This window comes from Pithys albifrons, chromosome 6, assembly GCF_047495875.1.
Source record: "Pithys albifrons albifrons isolate INPA30051 chromosome 6, PitAlb_v1, whole genome shotgun sequence".
NCBI classification, from domain to species: Eukaryota; Metazoa; Chordata; class Aves; order Passeriformes; family Thamnophilidae; genus Pithys; species Pithys albifrons.
Genome location: NC_092463.1, coordinates 54,870,336 through 54,892,246, shown reverse-complemented (window position 1 = coordinate 54,892,246; position 21,911 = coordinate 54,870,336). Strand labels below are relative to the sequence as shown.

At 43.3% G+C, this 21,911-nt stretch overlaps 1 protein-coding gene and 1 long non-coding RNA gene across 3 annotated transcripts in view; one reads left to right on the top strand and one right to left on the bottom strand.

Moving 5' to 3' along the window:
• The window catches only part of AMPD3 (adenosine monophosphate deaminase 3), a 32,345-nt gene extending 30,934 nt beyond the window's left edge, over positions 1-1,411 (bottom strand). The window contains exon 1 of one of the 2 annotated variants that reach the window (XM_071558960.1): positions 1,248-1,411. Coding sequence is in view for 1 of the 2 variants with exons in the window: in XM_071558959.1 (XP_071415060.1) it covers positions 631-757 (127 nt within the window). In the remaining variant the exon portion in view is untranslated. Of the gene's footprint in view, positions 1-630; positions 1,161-1,247 lie in introns of those variants that run through there. The other variant, XM_071558959.1, reaches the window with a different exon arrangement.
• LOC139673388 (uncharacterized) lies at positions 1,075-14,509 on the top strand. The gene is made up of 3 exons (XR_011698097.1): positions 1,075-1,446; positions 2,240-2,358; positions 14,269-14,509. It is a non-coding gene; the product is annotated as an uncharacterized lncRNA (long non-coding RNA).
• The last annotated feature ends 7,402 nt before the right edge of the window (positions 14,510-21,911 follow it).

Sequence of the window (21,911 nt, the reverse complement as noted above, 5' to 3'; positions counted from 1 at the left end):
CGACAGTGAAAAGGTAGAAAACATAGATGACCAAACTGAGACCAAAGTCATGTCACTGAAATGAGTCTAAAAAACCTAAAATAGTCATGAGGCACTTCATGCAATACTCATGCAAGCTGTGCCATCCCAAACTGGAAGAAGGATGAGGGTCTCCTATCCAAGTATCCTTCTATAGAAGTGCTGTCCTTTGCCCAAGGTGAGCGACAACTATTCATCTTAATGGGATGGGGAAGGGCAGGAATGCCCTCTGGTAAATGCTCTTTTCTTCAATATCTATGTCTCACAGAAAGGCTGCTTTAGGTGCTCTTTAGCTCTGCACCTTTGCATTAGAAAATAAAGCTACTTCTCTTGAAGCACGCTGCATTAAAAAAAATGGGATCATTATTTAAAAAGCAATTATCGATCTGGGATTCAATGGGCTTGGGTACCCAGCGAGCACAGCCACGGAAGCCGCCGCCGCCGCCGCCGCCCCGAGAGCATCGGCCAGCGCCGGGCGCCGCATCCGCGGGCAGGGGGGCCGGGCCGGGCCCGGGGCCGCCGCACGGCCCGTCCCCTCTAGGCCCGTCCCCGCCGGGGCGGCAGCCAAGGTCACCGCCACCGCCAGCCCCGGGCCCGCCGGCCGGCACTTACCGAGCGCGCCGGGCAGAGCCATGCCGGGGCCGCGCCGGCGCTCCCGCCGCACGGACTGACAGCGCCGGCACCGCAGGGGCAGGCAGGCGGCAGAGGGAGGAGCCGCTCCCGCCAGATGCTGCCGCATCCACCCTCGGGCCGCCCCGGTACCGCAGTGTCGCCCCGGCCCCGGCGCTTTATGGCCCCCGGGCGGAGGCGCCGCTCAGCGCGGCCCGGGGCGGCCCCGCGGCAGGTGGGGCTGGGGGCGGGCGAGGCCGGCAGGGTCTCGAGGGGCTGTGCTGCCCTGCCCGGCCCCGCCCCGGCGCGGGGGGCGAGCGGCGGGCGGGGCGCGGTCCGTGCAGTCTGTACCTCGGCGCGGCCCCGGCGGGGCTGTCCCGGGAGCGGCGCTGCGGGCCCCGCTGCACCTGTGCGGGGGGGGACGGGACGGGACGGGACGGAGCCTGCCCCGCGGCCGGAGCCGGAGCCGGAGCCGCCGAGGGAAGTGTGGCCCCTTCCCCTTGCGCGGCTTCGAGGCAGAAGTCGCGCTGTCACATGTCCCCGCCCGGAGCGGCGGGGAAGGAGGGAGGGAAGCGGGGAAGGAGGGAAGCAGAGAGGGAGGGAGCTGCCGCCCGGCCCACCTAAGCTCGCCTCCGCGCTGCCGCCTGCCCGGGCGCCCGTTTCAAAACTCCTTAAAAAGCGCTTTAATGCAGAAAAACTTCGGTCCGAGAGCAGAGCGCCGCGAGGCTGATGCGGAGATAGCAGCGAGAAGGGCTGGGGATATAACCCGGGCAGGAGTGTGTCAGCAGTGCCCGCCCTCGGCGGGGCAGCGCCGCTCAGGTGCACGGCTGTAGTAAGGGGGGTGGGGTGGAGGGGGGTGGGGGGTGGAGGGGGGAGTGGGGAGAAAAAAAATCTCCAAAACCTTAGTGGGTAAATAGCCCAAGGCAAATAACTGAAGCTCAAAACAAGCGTGACTCAGCAGGAATAAGGATATTATATGTGAAATATTTTAACCTTATTTTGAAAGGTTTCAGGCCCCGAAGCCGAAAATTTTAGGGACATTTTTGATAAGTTTAGGTTACAATACTTGAAGTCCAATCTGAAGACACTTAAATATAAAAGTATCTTTACAATGCAGGGAAACACTGGGAGTGCAGCAAGAGAAGAACAAGTTACTTTGTATAAAAAGACAACCAGGATAAAGATAGACCTCCCAAAACATGAGTGGTCAGGTAGTTCTGTGGTAATTCTCTGTTCCCCACCCCCAGCTTGGTAAGCAAATACTCCCATCATATACCTCGGGGGTTGTTCGGAAACTCCCTTCACACAACTAGTGAAGAAGAGGAACTGAAAATAAAGGCGATGAGCAAGCCAAGCCTGAGTTGCAAAGAATACCGGATATTTTGACTCTTTGCACTGGTATCAGCACAATCACCATCATGTGCTCGTAAAAAAGGCTGAGGATTATAGCCCCAGTTTTTTTATGACACATGTACCAACCCAAAGCATTGGGAAATGAGTCAGCCATAATAACAAAAAAACTATTTAAAAATAGTGTTAATACTGCAAAAACAGGTATTGTTTCTTAGCTTGGAAAAAACACTTATGCTGTGTGTACATGTTTCCTCCACAGTAACTGGATGTCTTCATCAGCTGCTGCCGGCTACACCCAGACAAGCCAAGTGCTATGCGGAAAACTGCACACACTAAGTGCCTGTGTGTCTGACTCACACTGCCCTGCCCACTTGATACGTGAGTAAAGAACACCTGTTGCTGCTGGCCACTCGGGGCACCCCTTCCTGGCCGATCTGCGCCTGTTAGTGCTGCTTCATTTCTCCCAACCACCTGTCTGCACTTGCCCAAACGTGCCTGCAGTCAGTGCAGTTTGCCTGGCAGTTTGGGCTCCTTGCTGTCCCTCTAATCGTAACGGTGCCCTGCCTGCTGGACTCGGGTATCTCACGGCTTCTTGGATTCCTCTTCTCAGCTTGGCACATGGGTCTTGCCTCCACACTTGGTTTAATCTGTCTTCTGTGGGATGCAAGAGCCTGAAATAGTTCCCTCTTGTGCTGGCTTCCTCCTAACCACAATGAAAAAATAACTGCCTCGAAGATAACTGTGTTTCTACAGTTTTCTTTCATGAAAAGGAGCGGCTCTGTATGCCCCAAAATGAAGAAAACCTGGCAGTGTGAGTTCACATATTATGGAAGCCAGAGAACTCACTCAGAAAGGAGACCTTAGAGATGCCTTGATAAAGAAAAGGCTTCCATGAGCACTGAAGTGCAGATCTGTAAGGACATAGGACACTTATTCTAGGTGGCCATGAGTATTTAAATGAACTTTCCCTTAGTAACAAGTTGGAAACTCTTAAAGGCAAACTGAGATGGTAACTTAGGAGATGCATCTGTAGTGATTGAATCATTAAGAAAATACCCTTGCAAGATTTGTAATAAGAGTAGGGTGGATTGTAAGAATAGGCTAATGGCAATAAATTAACAAGAAAATGCTTCAAGTCCTCTCACATTTTGCACCAGCAATTACTGTGGTAAGTTATTTTACAAGCTGTGTTCACAACCCACATTTGACTGGTGGGTCCAGTTTCCTGTCCCATCTTTGCTCTCAAAATGAGCAATTCACATGTATCTTTGGGGAATGGAAATAACATTAAACTGACAGCAATTAAATAGCATATTTTCATCACCGATGTTGTTGCACTTGTCCATTGGCACCTGCAAAACATAAACCATCCAAACCAAGAACACCTCAGTGATTTCAGTCAACACCTTGTTAAACATGTGCCACCTGCCCCATGAAGGAGTCCAGTTTGTGGGTAGGTTATAATTTATACACTATACTAAATGTAGCACAAGTGTATCCAGAATTATTTAAAGTGTTGTCATTCCCATTGTAAAATGTCAGTACTTTCTGAAGCCATCTGGGTGTTAGTTCATTTCTTTTGCGTAACAAGCACTAGTTCTCTCAGATAAAATTTGCACTGTATAAAAATATATTTATTTTCATCTTTTTAATCTTGCTACACAAGAAAAAAGTTATCCACTTCCTTTCACCACAAAGTTACAGCTGATCACATATTATATTTTTTTTAAATCTATATTTCTATTATGTCTTCAACTTGTTTTAAGCCTTATTTAGAGATGACTCTTCTGGTTATAGTATGGTTATTCCAGCACATATGGCATTGGACTGCTCTTTTTCAGTCAGTTTTTTTTAACAAAAAGAATACAATAAAAGCTTTAAATGTCAGTCCTTACTGAGGAATGGAATAAAATAATAAAAAAACCCTACATATATATTTGTATTACTAACAATTATTTTAAGAAACAGACAAATCTTGTCTGGGAGATGATTTAAGCTGGAATACATATCATCAGAATGGTCTCTCATTTTCACTTGCAATTGTTTCAGCTGTAATAACGTACTGCTTTCATTTGAATGGTGCCTTAAAAGCTAATGGAGCCTGAATTCATTTTGTGAATAGATTCATAGAACTGACTGTGATACAGATAACAACAAAACAACTAATGGATCAAATGAAATATTTCAATCTATAACATACCCATTAGTGGCACCCAAGCAGTTTTATACCTAGTACTTCCTTTTCTAATCTTCAATCAGTTCAGTTAATGATATGCTTGGAGCACATGCATTTACTTATTGAGGACTTACTGATGTTCCAACAACAAAGAAACAAAAAAAAAAAAAGACATGGTTAAATGAAGTTATCTCCAAAAGCCAGAGGGGAGGTTTGTGCCAAATGTGAAATGTAGTTGAATCATATTATCAAATACTCTCCACTATAAAGGAAGAATGATTCAACTTTTTAAATAAAATAATATAGAAAATTGTAATAATTCAAAAAGAGAAAAAGTTACTCCACTGAATGATTGGAATTATACAAAGCTTATCATAGCTGTCTGTTTTAGAAAGTCAACAAATCTAAAAGCATTTTCTTTCTTATCCACTGCTTTTCATAAAGCTTGGAGAAATTATTTGGGCGCATGAGTGTTCAGACCTGTAATTGAATTAGAGCACTTAAGAACTCTTGATACAAATAATTGGGTCCTTCTCAGTATTGACTTAAAGAGGAATTTGAAAGTCTTGAAGTTTGGTTCATTCTCTAAATATAAGCAGCAAATTTTCTATGTTTTAGAGATTGCTCAAGGCCATTCCAGAAGGTGAGAGAAGCAAAAAGGAGGAAAAACCTTGATTAGGCCAATTTTCATAAACTCCATCTTGTGTAGTTACGGTGCTCAGAGCATGTGCATACAAGATACAGCCACACTTTATTTAAGTGCCAAATGTTTTTAAAATTGCTTGCGCTGACATTAGAACTGAGAGCAGGTTTGGAATCCAGTTTCTTGAGGAGTTTCAGTCAAGTAACGTTCTTCCTTCTCAAAGGATACCTGTGAGTATAACTGTCCTGTAGTATGTTATTATAAAGCAAAAGACGTATTGTATGCAAATATAAATCTGTTGAAGACCAGAAATGGAAGTGGGAGCCACAGAAATTATAAAAGGATGTGACCGTTCAGCCACTGCTTTAAAAATAAACTGGATAAGTATCTGTGCAGTCCTAATAATTGGCCTCTGAAACAACATAACAGAAGTTTTCCATGAGTCTATAAATGGAATATACTGTAATACTTTGCTGCACAAGAAAGGTTTACAAGCAAGATGGGACGTTTTGGTGTGTTTGGAATTGTAAGCTGTCATTTGGATATTTGGAAAGCTTTCTTTCCAGCCACTTGGCAAATTCTTTGCTGGCATCTACTAACTTCCTTGCTTTGTCACAACAGCCATGTAAAATGCTAGTTTAAAACCAGGTTTGACTGAAACCTACTTAGCTTGAACTTTGCAATTAGTTACCCTTGATGGAAGACTGCCTTGCTCTGACTTTATGCATAATTTATCTGAAATTCTGGAACTGTTCAAGGAAGGAGAGATCTGACTGCATTAAACAAACCTGTATGTGTAGTTGAATGACCTTAAATCTGATTTATAAAACAGAATTTTCTGAAAGTTACATTTTGCATCTGTTATGTCAAATGAAGTAGAAATACTTTTTAACCACCACTCTGATGTGTAATGCTGTTTTACTCAGTTTTGTTTTAAGAGAAATTTTATTTGCTTGGAATGCATATAAAATAAAATATTCAGCATGCAGTGGTCTAATAAATTAGACACTGCCACAGCATGATAAATAATGAAACAGTCTAATTACAGCTCACAGAAGGGAATTCTGTGGTCTATTTTTGAAACTCCTAAAATAAAGAATATTCTGAATTAGTTGATTTCTGCAAAAATCAGTACTGGAATTCAACATGTATGTTTAGAATTGATTTGCGTATTATGTTTGCAGTGGAAATGCAAATAGTTCCATTAAGTGCTACTCATTTCTGCATTTGGATTACTTTTAGATGGCCTTGAATTTTTTTGTGATCATTTTGCTCAGGGTGTGCATCTGGATTCTCTGGCCCTCGTGTTGTAAGTTTCCCTCCAAATGACAGGTATCTGTGTGGTGCAGATGGAGCACATAACTGCCCAGAGACTGGGAAATGCAAGATAATGGTTTAGACCTGACATTGCACCAAGGCCATTTATCCTTAAACAAACTCTGGGCTACATGTTGAACTGCAGTCTTCCCTGTCCCCAGTTTGTCCACCACATTCTCTTTGTTTTACAAGTGTATTTTCCAAGTCTCTCACAAGTGTGAGTGAAACTCTGCAGCCTCCATCCAGGAGTTCATTTGTACATGGGGATTCCTAGTGACCATTTACAGCCCAAAGAAACCTTCTCTGTGTTGCCTGTGTAGCACTAAGCAGGCAGAATTGGCAAGAAATCCAACACAATTTTTTTTTATTCTCCTGTAGAAATGTAGACTTTCACCTGGAGGTGGGAATTGCTTTATCATTTTACCCAATCTGCCTGTGTGGAAAACAATCTGGCTGTGTAGCCAGGCCTGTACTTATTATTTTTCCACTGTGCAGGGGATCAGGCATTGGAATAGCTGCCCAGGGAGGTATTGCAGTCGCCATCCCTGGAGGTGTTCCAGAGGCATCTGGATCCCACACTGGGCACTGGGGTTTAGTGGTGTAGGGGTCATACTGGCAGTATTGTGCTAATGGTTGGACTGGATGATCTAAAGTTCTTTTCCAACCTTGATAATTCTATGATTCTACCTGCAAAATTACTTACAAAGCCCTTGTCTTCTTTCCATAAAGCCTGTCTAAACTGCCAGCTGTGGGAATCTGCAGCCTGTGACATTCCCATCTTTATTTTTCCCTCGCCTGTAGGCAGGAAGCAGCACGTTTCATTCCCGGCGGGGCGGTTCGCGGGGAGGGCAGTGCCGGGATGCTCCGGGCGCTCTCGGGGCCGCTCCCCGCGGCCAGGCCGGGTTATGTAAAGAGCCGTGTTACGCAAGGAATGCAGATTTCACCTTACGTAACAGCCCGTGCTGCCGGAGCCTGCTCTGGTCGTGCCATCCCTGCCTATACATTACAGGAGGGGACAGCGGTGTTGGCGTTATTAGCCATCTCCCTGGCTGGTTCCCAAGTGACCTGTTTGCTGCTGTGGCTCTTTTCACTCGTGTCTTTCTTAACCTAGGGGACATTCCTCTCTATTAAAATAAACAGCACACATACCTAAGGCATATTTGTGCCCTTTTCTGGGGGTCTAAGAAAGAATTTACTGATTCATAGTAATTGCTCAGAGTGAAGTTCATTCAGTGTGGACAAAAGGAAATTACAAAGTTCTGTGTATCTCAAGCTCTATATTTCAGCTGCTGCCACAGAGGACCTAATTCCAATGCCAGTGTCCAAAGACAGATTTCCAAGTCACTTAGGCGTCGTCAGGGCTAGAAAAAAGACCTCCATAACTCAGAACTCTGTCTCTAGGAGATACTAGGAGAGATTACGGAGATGGTGGGGGCTGTTGCTGTTCTCTTGCCCTCTTACATGAGCAGAGCATCAGTAGGTGCTGTAAGCTTGGGATACTTTCATGGAGTAGTAGATACTGTCAGGGCTTCTGTGCTTGATGCCTCACTCAGTTCCCTCTATACTAATTTCTGATCCTGCAACTCTGCATATCTTTCCTCCTTGATTTAGTGACCTTGATAAGTTGGGGTGGGTGGGTAGTTTGTTTGGGGGTGTTTTAGTCAGTTGGTTTTATGTTGGTTTGGGCTTGTTTTTTTCCTTTTCTTTAGCCTTTTTCATCCATGGAAAGGCCTTGAATTCCATGGGCACCTTGGTGTACAGGAGTGCTCACCTCAGGACTTTGCTCTGGTTCTCTACTTGACATTTTTGACTATACACTTTCATACTTTTTCATTTGTTGCTAATGCTCAGCCAGCCCTTACCAGGAAAATCCTGTATGAACACAAACAATAGTAGATAGATAGTGTGAAAGACAGAGCAACCCTTTTCCTGCTATGCCTCACCTGTATTGCTTTATAATCTTTATGAACTGGAGTTTGAGTCTGGAGTGTCCTGATTGTCATCAGTCAATGAATATCTTCTGAAAATGAGTCCAGTCCCATTTTCAGCTTTGTCTGTTTTGGTGTGCACAACATCCTGTGCTAGTGAGGTTGTTCTACAGCTTCTCTGTGCTGTGAGCAGTGTGGTGGACATTAGCCAGCTTTGATCCAAAACTTGCATGACCAGATATAGCATAGCTTTTTCAGCTTTTTGCTTTTGCTGATTAAGACCACAGCCAGCACAAACTCCCAGTACACGCAGAGGTGTCCTCTAACTCCTGCTTGGACAGGTCACAGCCATGACTGTCAAGCCAAAGGAATGTGCCGTAGGTTACCACCCTCAGGCATATTGTGCTGCCATGGAGAGATAAAGGTTCTGTGGGGGAGGTCTCTGCACATAATGAACTCTTTGCTGGGTCCTGTAGCTGAAAAGAAGTGATTTCCACAGGGAAGAACACCAGCATGGACAAATCTCTTTGAGACTCAAGTAGCCAATGAAAGCAAGTATGAAATGAAAGGTGACCTGCTAAGTTAGTCAGCTGTTTGAGTGGCTCATTCCTGTTGTCTCCTGTACAATCCAGTGGGCATAAACAGAGACTGGGGCAACAGCCGGTCTGCTCAGACCTAGATAAAAGTGGAAGAAAAAAAAGAGCTGTTAAACTCAGTGCCTGCCTTCCCTGTTATTTAGTTTCTGAATTTCAACAACCTTTTGTTTACAAAACAGAAATATCAGAGGAATCTAGAACTCAAATTAGTGGATATTTTAAAAAGAGACCATAGAATTAGTATTTCTCCAACTTCAGGCTTTTTTTTAATTCAATTTAGTCGCTTTTCAAATCTCAGATTTTAATATATATGTATAAATTTTAAACTGTTACTTATCTGCTATCCCAAAACAATGCGGGAAGGTAAATTTGCTGTATGCAAACATTCAGTAAATAATCTGGTACTGAAACTGGATATTTGGTAAAAGAGTAAGGGTACACTTCACATACATTGTATCTCTGCTTTTCCACATATGCTCTGAGAGTTCATAATGTACTGAATCTGTTCGTACAAAACATAACTGTTGTTGCTGGCCAAAATACTCTGCAAGGACTACTCCAGTGATGAATCTACAGGTGAAAATTGTGCTCCAGGGAAGAAAAAAAGCATTCTATTGTGGCCATATCCAGGGTTATAGTTGCACAGTTGTTAAGGAAAAAAATACATCCATTTCTTTTCTGATGTAAGGAAATATGTTAATTGTGACTAAAGACTAGAGAAGAAAGGGCTGGTCTACAACACCTCCAAAAGATATAAAATGTATTTGCAGTCACAAATTAAATTAGTCATTAACTTTGCTGACTGGTAATGTGGAATCAGTTTTCACCAAAATTATGGCTGGTTTGGGTCTCTTCTTTGGAAAATTAAGTAAAATTCAGTGGAGAAACTGAAGGCCTTTTTGCCCCTTGCAGTTCCATGTTGGTCAAAGCCTGAAGACTCTTCATTTTTTTCTTTTTCTTTGTTTGTTTTGGGTTTTTTAATTGTATCTCTCTTTCTGTTTGATCACTCACAATAAAAATCTTTCTAGAAAAAGTAGATAAACACATCATTGGGTGAGCAAGGAATTGGCTCATGGGTTGAGCACAGAGGGAAATAGTGAAAGGGGTGACATCAGACTGGAGACCTGTCCCCAGTGGGGTTCCTCAGGGCTCCATCCTGGGCCCTGTGCTCTTCAGCATCTTCAGAAATGACATGAATGCATGACTGGAGAGGATACTAAGCAAGTTTGCTGATGACACAAACCTGGGAGGAGCTGTTGACTCCCTGGAAGGCTGAGAGGCCCCACAGAGAGACCTCAGCAAATTAGAGAGATGGGCAATCACCAACCATAGGAAGTTCAACAAGGGGAAGTGCCAGATTCTGCACCAGGGATGGGGGAACCCTGGATGTGCAGACAGACTGGGGAATGAGAGGTTGGAGAGCAGTGCCATGGAAAGGGCCCTGTGGGTCCTGGTGGAGGGCAAGTTGAACATGAGTCAGCAGAGCCCTGGCAGCCAGGAGGGACCACCCTGTCCTGGGGGGCATCAGGCACAGCATCGCCAGCTGGGCAAGGGAGAGGATTGTCCCCCTCTGCTCTGCACTGGGGCGGCCACACCTGGAATGTTGTGACAGTTTTGGGCACCACAACATAGGAAAGATCCTGAGCTGTTTGTGAGTGCCCAAAGGAGGGCAATGGAGATGGTGAAGGGCCTGGAGGGGAAGCGTGTGAGGAGTGGCCGAGGGCACTTGGTCTGTGCTGCCTGGAGAAGAGGAGACTGAGGGGAGACCTCATTGCAGTTACAGCTTCCTGGTGAGGGGAAGAGGAGGAGCAGACACTGATCTCTGCTCTGTGGTGACCAGTGACAGGACCTGAGGGAATGGCCTGAAGTTGTGTCAGGGGAGGTTTAGGTTGGATAACAGAAAGAGGTTCTTCCCCCAGAGGGTGGTTGGGCACTGAACAGGCTCTGCAGGGCAGTGGCCACAGCACCAAGCCTGGCAGAGTTCAAGAAGCATTTGGGTGATACTCTTGGGCATCTGGTGTGACTCTTGGGGATGGGCCTGTGCAGGGCTAAGGGTTTGACTTGATGGTCCCTGTGAGTCCCTTCCAGCTCAGCATAGTCTGTTACTCTGTGGAAAGGTACATCCATCCATAGTGACTGTCAGCGGAACACAACTCTGAATGGTATTTACTTTTCAAAACTTGTGCAGGCTTGGGAAATGCTCTATTTAAAAAGCCAACGGAGCCATCTAGTGTTTAAATTTACAATTTACAGTTCCATGTGTTTTGGACTTCTACGTGCAAGAGGGAGATCTAGGTGCAGTCTCAGCAGTCAGAGAGGGAAAACAGCTGACAGTGTCATATTAATTCCTGACAGCTCTTGATTCTTACAAACTGTATAGTTACTGTGCTAGAATTAAGTGTGTTAAATTGGGCATGAAAATTTCTGTTACTTCACTAGAGACACTCAAGATGAGACAAAAGATTTCTCTGATATGTATCCTTAGCCACTTCCATATTGTCATTTTTGGTTATACATTTTCATTTCTCCTTGGCATTTCAATCCTTCAGTATGTGCTGTTTGCTGTCTGTTGCTTCAGGATATATATACTTAATCAGTTGGTTTCTGTTGTGTGACCTTCCTTCTGTGAGCTGTCCTTTTGGCAGCCTGGCATATTACACTTGATGCATTGCTCTGGAGTTGGTCAGAAAGGTGGGAAGAGCTCACATTGCACGTTTCATAACTTTCCCCTCAAAATTCTGCTCCAACCTCCAGTGTCTGTTATCTCCCTCCCCAACAGGCAGGCACACAAGACATACACAGGGTTTATACTGGGGTTTTCCCTCATAATTTCTCATGCTGAGCTCAGATATAACTGCTCAACATTTCTCATTCACAGTCATTTCCCCCTTTTACATATTTACGTTGTGCTTTTCTGCATCTATGGATCACTTCTAGAAAAAAAACCCATGCTTTTTATAGTTGTTCAAATACTTGGGCTGGCTTTGTTCTCCTAATGTAACCTTGAAAGGGGAGTGCAAATGAACCAATTACTACTCAACAAACAGGCAAAACAGAATTTTGCAGCCTTATGGAGAAAAATATGGGGTCAAAGCAGAGCTGGGACCATGACAGAGCCAACCTGAGAGCTTCTGCTGTCATGGGAGATGCAAGACAGAGAACAGAAGGTGTCACACCAGGAAATGATGTTTCTGCGACAAATGACCTCTTCCTGGGTCCATGTCAGAAGTCAGTCTCCCATAATCATTCTCTTTTTTTCTTTTTTTTCTTTCTTTTTTCTTTCCTGTCCAAGTCTGGTTTAGTCATATGAATTACCTAGACAGCATGCAGTGATATATTTAAATCCTAATGTCTGTTTAGCAGTCTAGCATATGTGTAATTCAAAGGTAGGGCAGGCTCTGGGCATGGGAACTGATCTGATCAAACTTTAAATACTTGAAAGAGTTGAGTAAATCTAAGCTGGTGTTCTAAGATTCTTTATAGTCCATGAGAGGAGGCAAACACTGTCAAAAATGGTTTATTTTGATCTCCACATAGGTGCCTAAGAGTGCTGGAGTCAATCCCACGTGGCCAGCAGTAATTACTAAAAACCAGTTGCTTACTCAGAATCTCAAAGTGACTTAGCTGCTTTTGGGTGGCCATCTTAGACAGGAGGGACTATTCTAAGATTCACTTACCAGCTGCACTCCTTTTAGTGTGCTGAAGAAAAGAAACTGATTGAGTCTTGTGCTTTATAAACCTGCTTTGATTGTCACTGGTGGTTCTTCTGCCCACTATATATTTAAAGTTTTTTAAAACAGTTGGAGTTTTGTCCGTGATAATATTGCCAAAAGTCAAAATGAAGGTTCTGATAATATCACAGAGCCTAACTGCTGTATTGTGTTTACTGAATCCCTTCAAAGGGACTATCATATTATTACTATGACCTCAAAAAAATGTTAGTCTTGTTTAATCATTAGAATAAGGAGCTGGAGTCCAGAAAGATCATAATACAACACTTAGGGACAGAGGAGAGCCAACAATGTGGTTCATAGAAAACAGAGACCAGAAAAGACCTCTCCGAGTCTGTGGGGTGTTTCCATTTTCCCCAGCTGATGTACTGCACAAACCCATAATATATCCAGTTTCTCCAGAAGTCAAGTTTACGTTAAAGCTGATCATGTGCCAAGCTGTCCTGTTTACAAAGCCTTTGTCTACATGAGAAAATTGCCTGCTACATGGCATGAGCTATTTCTGAGCTATTCTAAAAGCTGCAACTAGTTATTTAAAAGCAACTATTGTGGAATAACTTATGCTACACTGGTTACACCCATCACTTTCCCTGGAGAGAAGAAAGTCCATTACAATATTCTAAACATGAACTCATTGTAAACTTCTGCAGCATTTTCTTCAGGACTCTACAAATAGACAACTTGAAATAATATTCAAAATTACATCAGTTGCCTTAAAATCTAATGACATGACTTGGAATGCTTAATAAAACTTTGATTGGAGGCAATTAGAATTAAGCATGAGAAGAAAGAGGAACTATTACAGGGGGGAAGACTCCAAGGGAAGGGAAGAGAAAGACAGAAAAGGAAAGGAAATTAATAGCAACAAAAGGAAAACTGTAAAGAAGGAAATCCAAGTGCAGAAATAACAGTGACAGTCAAGATGGAAATGTTTCAGCAACTGAGAAATAATGGTGGTTGTAAGCCTGAGTGAGCTCCCACAGTACAAAAGGATAGGATCTCTGCTAGAGCTTTGTGCCTACCCACTGATACCAGTGTGCATTTTGCTGTTAATGAGGTGTACCATGCAGTCCTAACCTCAGACAAGCAGGCACTAAACATGGAGTTTGGCCTTCCCTGCAGAATGACTTTGCACATCCCCAGTGCAGGGCAATACTTTTTGTACGTCTTTGCATGGCCAGGAGCTAAACTGATTTTACAGAAGTGTTTCCTCTTTTATTTTCATCATTCAGAGACTGATAAAAGGTTGCCTTGATCAAAGAATGTAATCATAGTTGAGATATTTGATGTTATCTTTGTAATGGAAATTTTTAACGTTTAGCTGTGTTTTTAATACCTGTGCATGAATGTGTATCCACATATGCTAAGAAAGCTTTTCTGTCTGAAATTAAGAATGAAAGGGAGTCCTTTGGTTCAAATCTTACATTTAGACCAAGCAATTAGGCAAGGAAGTTAGATGAACATTTTCCTCTGAATGTTTCTGCAGGAGAATGAAACTTTGATGAAAAACCAAACAAGCCAAGTTCTAGAAATGGGTATATAAAGTGGGAAAGTTTCAAGCACATAAAAGTACTATAGGAAGAACTGGAAGGACTTTATATAAGATGGAACTAAACACACAGGACAGGAAGTCTGAGTTATCTGCAGGAAATGACACCTGAGCACGTGAGCTGGACAGGAGAGACATTGGCTGGAGCTTTCGGAGCAGGGTTCCAGATAACTCCAGACAATATGGCTGCTCTTTATAACAAGTCATTTAGGATGTGTCAAAAAAATACATGCTGTATTTCTTAGGTTGTCAAAATGAAGAACAGTGATGTTTTAAAAATCCATGGAATGGGTGTATACTTTCCACCTTGGGTACTTCCTAAAGTGTAAAATGTGATTTCAACTGTAGCTTTGCAGGGAGTGCCTTGAGGTTCCCTTGGGATTCTGAGAACTGGAAACACAGCAGTTGTTGGGCCTGTTTCTGTGAAGGGGACCAGAGCACCTGTGTCCAGGAGACCCATGATGTGAGGATAATGGAAGAAGTAATGCTGTAGCCTCCCAAGAAAAGCTTAGCACTACAAGTGGCATGAAATCCAGCACAGCAGTTTGGGGAGCGCACTGTGAACTGCTCTGCAGGCCAAAGATGAGGAGGTGAGTTCAAACAAATCCTTTGTGTGAAGCTATCACAACATAAAGACGCTTCACAATTGCAGAAAGAAGGAAAAATGAGAACCAAGGGCAGTAGGGGGAAACCAGCCAATTCAAATGAAAAGCTACACGTGCTATTTAATGGTGTAAATGATTAACACATGTCAATGAAGTTGCTGATTTTCTACCTCCTGATGTTCTCACTTCAAAGCAGTGTAATTTTCTGGAAGCAATGCTCTGGCTGAAGAGAGTTGTGGATCTCGGTATAGTAATAAATGGGTAAAATGTAATTGCCTTGACAAACAGAGGTCAAACTGAGAGAGGTATTGTTTCATCCTGGCCTTAAATTCTCTCAGTCTGTGAAATTTCTTAGACAGTTTTGACTTCCTCATCCTAGATTTCATATTGCTTCTTTCTGCATGCAGTTTAATGTTTTAAATTCATGCCTGAAGGCTAGAGGTGCCTTTTTTTTTTCTTCTTGTTCTTTAAACACAAACTGAAGGATGAAAACATCCCTCTTTTTCCAAATCTGGAAAAACTCAGAATGGTCATATTACCAAGGGGAGAGAGGGGGGGCGGGAAAAGGAGAAGGAATACTGTGTACCCAACAAAACAGAGGCAAGAATGCAGGAATGTAAATGTGTTACAGGCTGTTATTAGAATTTTGGATGCAAAAATAAAACTCAGAAAAGACTGAAGGTTTGAAAGCACAATACAATTTATTTATTTAGACTAGAAATTGCCTTCCCTAGATTACCAAGGTGACAGGAAAAAAATATGAAAAGAAGGTAATCATATTTGTTTTAAGTCTGGCAGTTTCCACTGAAATGCCTGTCTCTCCATAATAGTTTTTCTGAAGGAAGTGCCTTGGGGAATTACTAGAAAAATGATCTTTATGGAGTGTTCATGGCCATCTGAACTACCCACCCATCCAGTATAAATGTGTTCTGGCAAAACAAGTGTTTGTGTTGCCATGGCCTTTCCCATGATTTTATTTTCTTAAGCAAAAGCATTTTGCTAGCTGAGATCTTAACAAGGACACAGGCAGGGAGCCATGATTCAGTCCTTGAAGAGCAAAATAATGATTTGGAAGGAATGGTGAAGGAAAGAGATGGTCTCAGGGGAGTGGAACAGTGGACTTGGATATCTGGTGACTCTTTTGCCCAACAGAAACAGTGATTCCTTCCACTGATCACTCCAGCTCTGCGGAAGACTCCTGCAGCCTCTACCACCCCTGGAAAAACACTGATGAGCCCAGTGCTAAGATTGTCCTGAGGCATCCTCAGTATGGGGAAAATCTCTCTTAAAAACAGCAGCTCAGTTGTTACCTGCTGAGCAAATCACATGCCTCAGACATGGGCTTCCAAAAATCAGGTCACAGGGCCCTGTGCTGTGCTCAGGTACAGGGATTCTGCACAAATGTACATTCCTGAGGTCTCTGTGGGTCCGTATGATGGATCTCCAAGATTTTAACTCTTCTATATGCTGGGTTTGGGGCTTTTTTCTTCTTTTGTCACACAAAATCACTTCATGAAGGTCCTGCCTAAGGGTTTCACATTGGTTTCTGTTCTCCAGTAAATACTTCTGCAAATGAAAATGATTGTGAATTTTGCATTGCTTATGGATTTATACTCTAGTTTTAGATTAGTATCAAAGTGTTTTATCATAAACACTAGTGAGTTGGTCTGAAAAGCTTTGAACAACATTATTACATAGTGCATTATTATATAGTGCATTATTATATGTGCATCATACTGACTAAAGGAACACTAACATACTTAGGGCATAAGGACAAGGCAGGTATTGAGTCACCCTTTCTAGGCATATCTTCCCAAATTCCAGTAATCCTCACTTTGTGAGGTAGAGGTCATATCTGGATCCTTCTGCTCCCCATCCAGCAAAGGGCCAAATGAAACACAAAAAATAATCAACAGCAGGACCAAAGGCTGGGGCTTTGCTCTCATAGGGTTTTGATGAGATTTGGGCATATTCCTTCCTTCAGCTCCTGTGGGACGCCTCTCCCAAGCTGCTTCCCTACCACAGAGCTCCACAAGTCATGTCAGGGTATTGGTCTCACCAGAGATAGTAAAGGGCATAAGGTCCCTGAGTGGTAAATGTAGCTCCAAATCCAGTTATATATCTATTTGTAGGAGAGAACACATTACACAAAAACCAAGTAAATAAAATAACATGAAAAATAAAACGTAGAGGAGGCCTCTAAAAATAGAATAGGCAGGGTCATCTTATCCCCCCCAAATTCATTTTGCCCATAACACAAACCACATTATGAGAGTGGGAGCAGTACCCCTTCTGTCTGAAGCAACACAGTTCACATCTCACTGGTACCTGAATGCAACACCATTTGAGCAAACAGATCAATTACAGAGCTATGACAAAACAAACAAAGCAACATAGATAATTTTATTTGCCGTTAAATAAAATTAATCAGCTTGAAACTGAGACAGTAAATAGCATTTGATATAAATAACAGATTATGTTACTATTTTGCTCCAAAAAATGTGTAATGTGTTCTCCCAGCTACTGAGACCCACTTAATCTCATGCTCCTGCATTGAAATTACTTTTAGAAATCCCAGAAACAGAGCTCCACTCTGTCCTCTGAGAAACAGTTCCTCAGCCTGCCACCTCATGGTTAAATTGTTCTTGTTCAACTCAACATTTACCTGCTATCTCACTGATCTTGCAGAACTGTCTTCAATAACTCATACTTGTCATCTTTTACATTCATACTCTCTGCAAAAATATCACCATATAACTAATCTAAAGCTAAAAATCCACAGAAAGAACTTGAACGAAGTCCAGCTTGCTTTATGCAATTAATTCCAATGAAATTAAAAGGCAATTTAGGGAAGGCAAGCAAACTTACAGCATTATGTAACACCACTCATATCTTTGATGTTTTTAACACAACCTTTTGAAATTATATTGGAAAGAAAATTCCAAGTTAAAATTGTATCAAGTAAGTCTCTTGCTCTTGCAGTTCAGGAGGGACATGTCTGATGCGCAAAGCAATAGTGGAGCTGCATATTGTGGGATGCATCTGACTTTCAGGTAGCTGTGGAGAGAGATGAGTTCTCTGAGCCTCCTCTTTTTGAGACTGAACAAGCTCTGCTCCCTCAACTCCTCCTCATAAGACCTGTTTTCTGAACCTTTCATGAGCCTTGCTACCCTTTGCTGGACACACTCCAGGTACCTCCATGTCCTTTTTAAAGTGAGGGGCCCAGAATCGGACACAGCACTCCAGTGCCGAGAACAGAGGGACAATCCCTGCCCTGGTCCCACTGGCCACCCTGTTCCTGATCCAAGCCAGGTGCCACTGGCCCTCTTGGCCACCTGGGCCCACGCTGGCCCTTCCTGAGCTGGCTGTGCCCAGCACCCCCAGGTCCCCTCCTGCCGCAGTGGCTGAGCCGCTCCTCCCCAGCCCATGGCTGTGCAGCTGCTGTGACCCACGTGCAGGGCCCAGCACTTCTCCTTGTTGAACCTCACGCAGTTTGTCCTCAGCCCATTGACCGAGCCTGTCCAGGTGGCTTTGCAGAGCCCTCCTGCCCTCCATTGGGTCAACACTCCCACCCAACTTAGTGTAATCTGCAAAATCACTGACGGTGCTCCCCATCCCCACATCCAGGTCATCAATAAAGATGTTAACCAGGACCAGCCCCAGAACAGCCCTGGGGAGCACTGCTGGTGACCAGCGAGCAACTGGACTGAGCCCCATTCTCCACAACTCTCTGGGCCCAGCAATGCAGCCAGTTCTTTACCCATCAGAGTCCACCCACCCAAACCACAGGCAGACAGTTTCCTGGAGGATGCTGTGGGAGACTGTGTCAAATGCTTTATTGAAGTCTAGATAGACACATCCACAACCTTTCCCTCACCTACCAAGCAAGTCACTTTGCCATAGAAGGAGATCAGGTTGATCAAGCAGGGCCTGCCTTTCATAAATCCGTGTTGGCTGGCTATCTTAAATAAAACAAACAGAAATCAGGTATTCACAGAATCACAGAATGGGTCAGGTTGGAAGGGACCACATGTGGTCCAACCTCCTGGCTCAAACAGGGTCGTCCCAGAGCGCGTGGCATAAGGTTGCATCCAGTCAGTTCTGGATCATCTCCAGTGAGGGAGACTCCACAGCCTCTCTGGGCAACTGTTCCAAGTATCACATTGGCAGTTTTTGAAACAGTGCTGAGGTATCTAAATCTCTGGTGTAACCCAGCAATTAACTACAGTGTGAATCTGCTCAGTTACTGTGAAGGAGGTCAGCTACCTTAGAACACTGTGGGCCCTCACTGATGTTACTCAGATGATGTTTGTGAATTTAAGAATATGGATCCCAGACCTCCAGTGGATAGTCATCTGCACTGATCGTGTGTTTGGGGTGAAATCTTGACTCCTCTCAAATCAGTGCAAGTTTGCACTAACTGCTTAATATTTAGAACATAAAGTGGAATAAAGGGGGTGTTTCTTGATGTTTTTTAGTTATTTTTGCCCTAAAGCAAATTAGCCATCAAGGTGTCACCAGTTCTGTAAAGCAAAAAAACCCTCTTGTTCTGCTCTCTGGGCTTTTCTGTAACTGCATGAATGAAAACCAAAGAAAATGGGCTCTGTACCTTGGAACCTTCAGGAAGGGAACTGAGGCCAGTGAAAGTGTTTGTTCCTTTCAGGAGGTTGTGATGTGGTTATGAGTCTTGGAGATTTATTTGACTTCACACACTATCTAAGAGACAGCAATTATAAAACTAATCCACTTGAGGTCATGTCAGTGTTACCAGGCACTAGACAGCCACGCTTCTTGGTGCTGGGCCATTCTACAGAGCCTGCCTTGTGAGATATTCCAGGAATACCCACTGAATATGAAAGTAGCACTAAGCCAAGAAAAGCAGGGGAAAGTGTTCTTTAGAAATGGGGGAAACAATGGTGTTTGTTTTCTGATTTTAAGCTGTAGAAGTCCAAGTAAAGGAACCAAAATATTAAAGAGTGGGAGGACTGAAGAGGAGGGGAGGAGAGTAAAAGTATCTTTTTACATCAAGAATGGCCAGAGCAGACCACTGTTTAAACCTTGGAGCTTCATTATTCTTGTTCCAGCTGGCAGCCTGTTAGAAGAGTCCTCTTGACTCCTGGGTATCCAGACAAGTTTGGAGAAATGCAGGTTTTCCCATTTCCACTCTTGAAGAAGTAACAATTTCATTACCAGAAACACCCACATGGGGAAAGCTGCATATCTGCAACTCTGTCCTGGAGTAAGGACAGAGAGAAAGCTCAGTTGCTGCTTCAGAAGCCCAGATGGGACATCCATCCAGTACATGGCCAAGCAGAGCCTGTCAGTGGTGTTGTCAAAGACAGTTAACTGATTGTGTTGTGTCTGTGTTCACAAAGTTTTCCTCAAAGTCCCATATTAGTCAAAGCTTCTGCTGTAACACACAAGTTAGACTTCCAAAGGTTAACTGCTCTCTGCCAGAAGAAACTGGTTTCTGTCTCCTCGTTTCCTGCACATCTTGCAGAAGCAGGACATAAGCGTGTCAGCAGAGCCACAGGAAGCACGTGGTTTGTCTTGCCTGGCAGCCCCTGAAAACCCACCTCTTCCCTGGTACTTCTCTTCCTAACTGTTTGAAAGTGTGTCACTGAAAGGTGTTTGCAGGCACCAGACATTTCTCTACTGCTTTAGTAAAAGTGCCCATTGTGGAAAAGTGTAATGCCACAAACTGTGGTGCTGCCTAAAGAAGGAGTACCACTGGCTTTTCCAGTGGCCAGAGACAAGGGGAAAAGACTCACAGCTCTCAAGGTGAAGTGAAGGATTTGCATCTTCCCTGGCACAGCTAATCCAGCTGATCAAGTGTGCCTTGATATTGCTATTAGACCAGAAAGTGCTTCTCTTTATTATCTGTATTCTTTTCAGTGCCTGCTAGTGACCAAAAAGGCAGGCAAGGGATCCATCAAATGGCCTATGAAGGGCAAGAGAGAAACACAGGGCAGAAAAAGGCAATTTTCTGAAGGAAAACTGAAGATTCTGGGAGATAAACTGACCTTGATTTTATAATTGTGTTAAGTTCAGCAACACAAACCACAAGCCTATAAATTTTAAAATTAATACTCTCTGTTGTAATATAAAACAGTCTTTATGAAGTCTCTTAGCACTTTGTATTTCAAGGTATTTTGAATTTAAAATCTTCTGTCCATGCATATCTGCATGCACCACCTAAACTCTTTAACTGTGTGTATATACAATTTTTAAGAAGGTTATTTAGAGGTAAAATAACCCAAAACCCCAAAACCAGGTAGTCCTGAAACCTCAATGCAATAGATTCTAACTTAATGCATTTCCCATTTTCTTGTACTTCCAACCAGCTTCTTCCAAAGCTAAACAGTACCACATAAGCACTGCAATACACATGCAGATTTCATTTAGATTTTTCAAAGGTCAGTTCAGAGTAACTATGTACTTTGGAAATCCATTTAGGGGCACAGATACTATTCTTAGACAGTCAACAAATAAAGATGGACATTTATGCCTCTAGCTGAGCATTCCACAAACTTACAGAGAAGTCCACACCTAAATATGTTTAATGTTAAATATTGTGGGATTCTGGGATTCTATGAATTTTATAATTTCTTAGATACATATATTTAATTCTTGTTATCTTGGCTCAGGCACCAGGGGTTGATCCTTGGAGGAGGTACCTTAACCCATGAAGCTGCAGCCCCTGTGTGTCCGCTTGGCTCACAGGCTTCCCAGAGAATCCTTGTTTCCTGTTCTCACCTCAATAGAATTAGTGGTAACTATTTCCTCACCCAATGAGTTGTACAAAATGAGTGTCAGGTACACAGTAGTACAAGAAACAATAAACAACCTGTCTCCAGAGTAAGCTCTTGCTAAGAGAGGTAATTTATCTTAACAAGTCAGGGAGAGAAACGTCCCCACAAGCTCACAGACTGTGCTGTCATACCAGTCACTTTTCTGAGCCTGTAATTTCTGAAATATTGAGTCAAGTGCAGCTGTACTGAAGACCAGTGTCTCAATTCCTGGTTTATCTGTGTAACCATATTCTTCATAGGTGGCAGTGAGGCAAGAAAGTTGTTGTAATTTAGCATTTGGAAAGTTGGCATACATTTTTATGTCAGCTTCCCTTTTTAGCTAAATGCTGTTTCAAAACTCCTCCAAGTTAGACATGAGTGAAAATAACTCAGAGGTTGGAGAAGCTTTTCAGACAGAATTCAACAGAAACAAAAATCCTACCCATAACAGTGATATTTGAATAGTCCAGGCATTTTCAGAGCAGTTGGAGTTGGAGAAGATCTGTACTGAACAGAGACCTTTCTAATGGCATTTAAAATGTGTTGAGCACATTGGCAGTTAGCCAGTCGTCTGACAATATTACAGGAAAGGGGT